General features: G+C 44.0%; 1 protein-coding gene across 1 annotated transcript; it reads left to right on the top strand.

Annotated features, from left to right (window-relative positions):
• Positions 1-577: 577 nt before the first annotated feature.
• PHALS_12461 (choline dehydrogenase) lies at positions 578-2,422 on the top strand (the record flags this gene model as incomplete). The annotated part of the gene is made up of 2 exons (XM_024728013.1): positions 578-1,725; positions 1,804-2,422. The coding sequence occupies 2 exons, from the start codon at positions 578-580 to the stop codon at positions 2,420-2,422; spliced, it is 1,767 nt and encodes a 588-aa protein (XP_024578533.1).
• Between the last annotated feature and the right edge of the window lie 529 nt (positions 2,423-2,951).

Raw genomic sequence — 2,951 nt, 5'->3', positions numbered from 1 at the left:
AAATTGCGATTTACAGACCTGTTGAGATATAAAGCCTGCTTCTTAAGTATCCAGGATAATATCACTCATATTGGCCATGCAGCAAAAAAGTGATGACCAAATTATAAAATTGGAGGAAGCAACAAATATTTGTAATAGGCAAACAATATAATGGCAATGCTTGTGCAACTTGGATAATCCTGGGTTGTTTATAGACACTTGGACATCGGAAGAAACATCGTCGTAAGTCGCTATTCTAGGTATCTGTTGCCTCCACCGTTTTCACAATTGTTCACATTTTTGGCGTTATGTCGATCGTATTAATCTAATCGTCTTTAATGTTCCTCTGTTTGGTGATATAGCTATGCTTTGGTCCTAACGATGGTCTACTGTCTTGTATTCATCTCAAATATCTGAGTAGCAGTCGACGGGATTGATCAAAAATATCAGAATGATTTAAAAGAAATAAAATAGAGTTTTCCCGAATTAATACCAACATAATAGATCTATTATTTCCTTAAAAACCAAATATATCAGCACTGTTCTGTCAATCTTTTCATCTCCTTCCACTCTTTGATCGTCTACCCCATCAGAACAAATGCTCCGACACGCGTTGCGTGGACGAGAAGCTGTCGGAGCTTCTTGCCGTAGTCTTCTCACCTCTTCATCACGTAACCTTGCATCATCCAGGGATTTTGACTACATTATCGTTGGTGCTGGCTCGGCCGGTTGTGTGCTTGCCAACCGCTTGAGCGCCGACCATAGCAACAAAGTTCTGCTCATAGAGGCCGGTCCTAGTGATCGCAATCGATGGGATTCTTTTCTAATTGAAATGCCGGCGGCGATTCCTATCAACCTTGCGGGGAAACGGTACAATTGGAGCTTTGAAACCGAGCCGCAAGAGTTTCTCAACAACCGTAAAATTTTGTATCCAGGTGGACGAGTCCTTGGTGGATCTTCGTCTTTGAATGCTATGGTTTACAGTCGAGGTCATGCAAAAGACTACGATAGGTGGCAAAGTAAAGGAGCTCAAGGGTGGAGTTACGCCGACTGTCTGCCTTACTTTAAACGTTCTCAGAATCATCAACTCGGGGGTGATGACTATCGTGGGGGCAACGGTCCACTTCACGTAACACGAAATACACAGAAGAATCAACCACTTTTTCAAGCATTTCTTGATGCTGCTGTGGAGGCGGGATACCCTTTCACCGACGACCTAAATGGTTACCAGCAAGAAGGTTTTGGATGGCACGATCTGACCATTTACAATGGCAAACGAATGAGCACGTCCGCAGCTTATTTACATTCTGTGATGGACCGTGAGAACTTAACAGTTATGACTGAAACGTATGTAAATAAAGTAGTTTTCGATGGGAAGAAGGCAATTGGGATTGAAATTGAAGATGCCAAATCAAAAGCTATATCGAGGATATACACGACAAACGAAGTGATTCTTTCAGGCGGTGCTATCAATTCTCCTCAGCTACTGATGCTTTCTGGTGTTGGTGATGCAGACCATTTGAAAGAATTTGATGTGCCTTTAGTACAACACCTGCCAGCAGTTGGAAAGAACATGGAGGACCACGCTGGTGTTAATCTGCAATTTGCGTGCAAACAGCCAGTTACGTTATACAATGCATCAAAACGGTATCTAGGTAATGTATTGAGAATCGGATACGAGTGGTATACGTCCAAGACTGGCCCAGGCGCGACTCCACATTGCGAAGTGGGTGGATTTATTCGCACGTAAGACTTTGCATCTAATTGATAGAGTACATTTGTGTCACTCACTGTGGTCGGTATTTGGTTGTTCAATCGAGTTAGTGCACCAAGAAAAGAGCAGCCTGACTTGCAGATTATCTTTAGTCCCTGTGCTGTAGACCTGCGATACCAGATGCGCGAAGACATCGGCCACGCTATGTCTGGACATATTTGCCTTTTGCAAGGTTCAAACAACGGAACGCTTGCATTGCGTAGTGCCAATCCTCGCGACTATCTGAAAATCGATCCAAAGTATTTGAGCAATGAAGACCAACGCATCACACTTCGAGAAAGTGTCAAACTGACACGTGAAATCTTTGCTCAAGCAGCACTTGATGAATTTACGGGCGGCGGAATTTCTCCAAAAGACAGTGTTCAGTCGGACGAAGATATCGACGCGTGGCTACGCAAATATGTTGGAGGAGAGTTTCACGTGTCGTGTACTGCTCGTATGGGAAGTGACGAGACTTCAGTTGTGGATATACAAACTCGCGTTCACGGATTAGAAGGTCTGCGAGTCGTCGATGCGTCTATCATGCCAAATATTGTGAGTGGCAATACAAATGCAGCAGTAATCATGATCGCAGAAAAAGCCGCTGATATGATTCTAGGCAAGCCAGCGCTGCCAAAATCAAATGTTCCAGTCTATCAACCAAGCGACTGGCAAACTTGTCAGCGATAAAAGCGGGCGCGGTGATCAGCTGGTTTATCGAATAGTGTTTACCAATTCTAGTATCGGGCTCCGAAATTAGTTTGGGACTTGACTTTTATCTAGATCACCAGTTATTATTCTTAAACACGTAAGATATATGATTGTTGCGATTGATAAATATGCTTTATCTCCACAATATTTGGGGTACTGAATCATTAATGTTGTTTGGTATATGATGAATCCTCGCCACACTAGCGCCGATATACACTGTAAGTTTCCACTTGGCGGGCGAGTGCCCAAATTCGTGCCATTCGAGTTGAGCTGGTCATCAAACACCTTTCTTTCCGTCTCATTGTGTAGCTCATCGCGGCTTCAACCTTCTGAGCCTTATCTTGTCAATTTGATTATTTCCTGAGTCGTGCGTCTTCCCGCGCGCTGATGTGCTTTCGTTCAAGTCATGTTGATCCTTGCCTTATCTGTGATCACAGACCCACCATCACTGTCCTCCTCGCATGATTGTACTCCTATCACTATACGCATGCTGCCCGCCCTGCCTTGG

Source organism: Plasmopara halstedii (assembly GCF_900000015.1).
Source record: "Plasmopara halstedii genome assembly, contig: Scaffold_614, whole genome shotgun sequence".
In the NCBI taxonomy this organism is placed as follows: Eukaryota; Oomycota; class Peronosporomycetes; order Peronosporales; family Peronosporaceae; genus Plasmopara; species Plasmopara halstedii.
The sequence above is the reverse complement of the archived record's forward strand: the minus strand, read 5'-3'. Positions and strand labels throughout refer to the sequence as shown.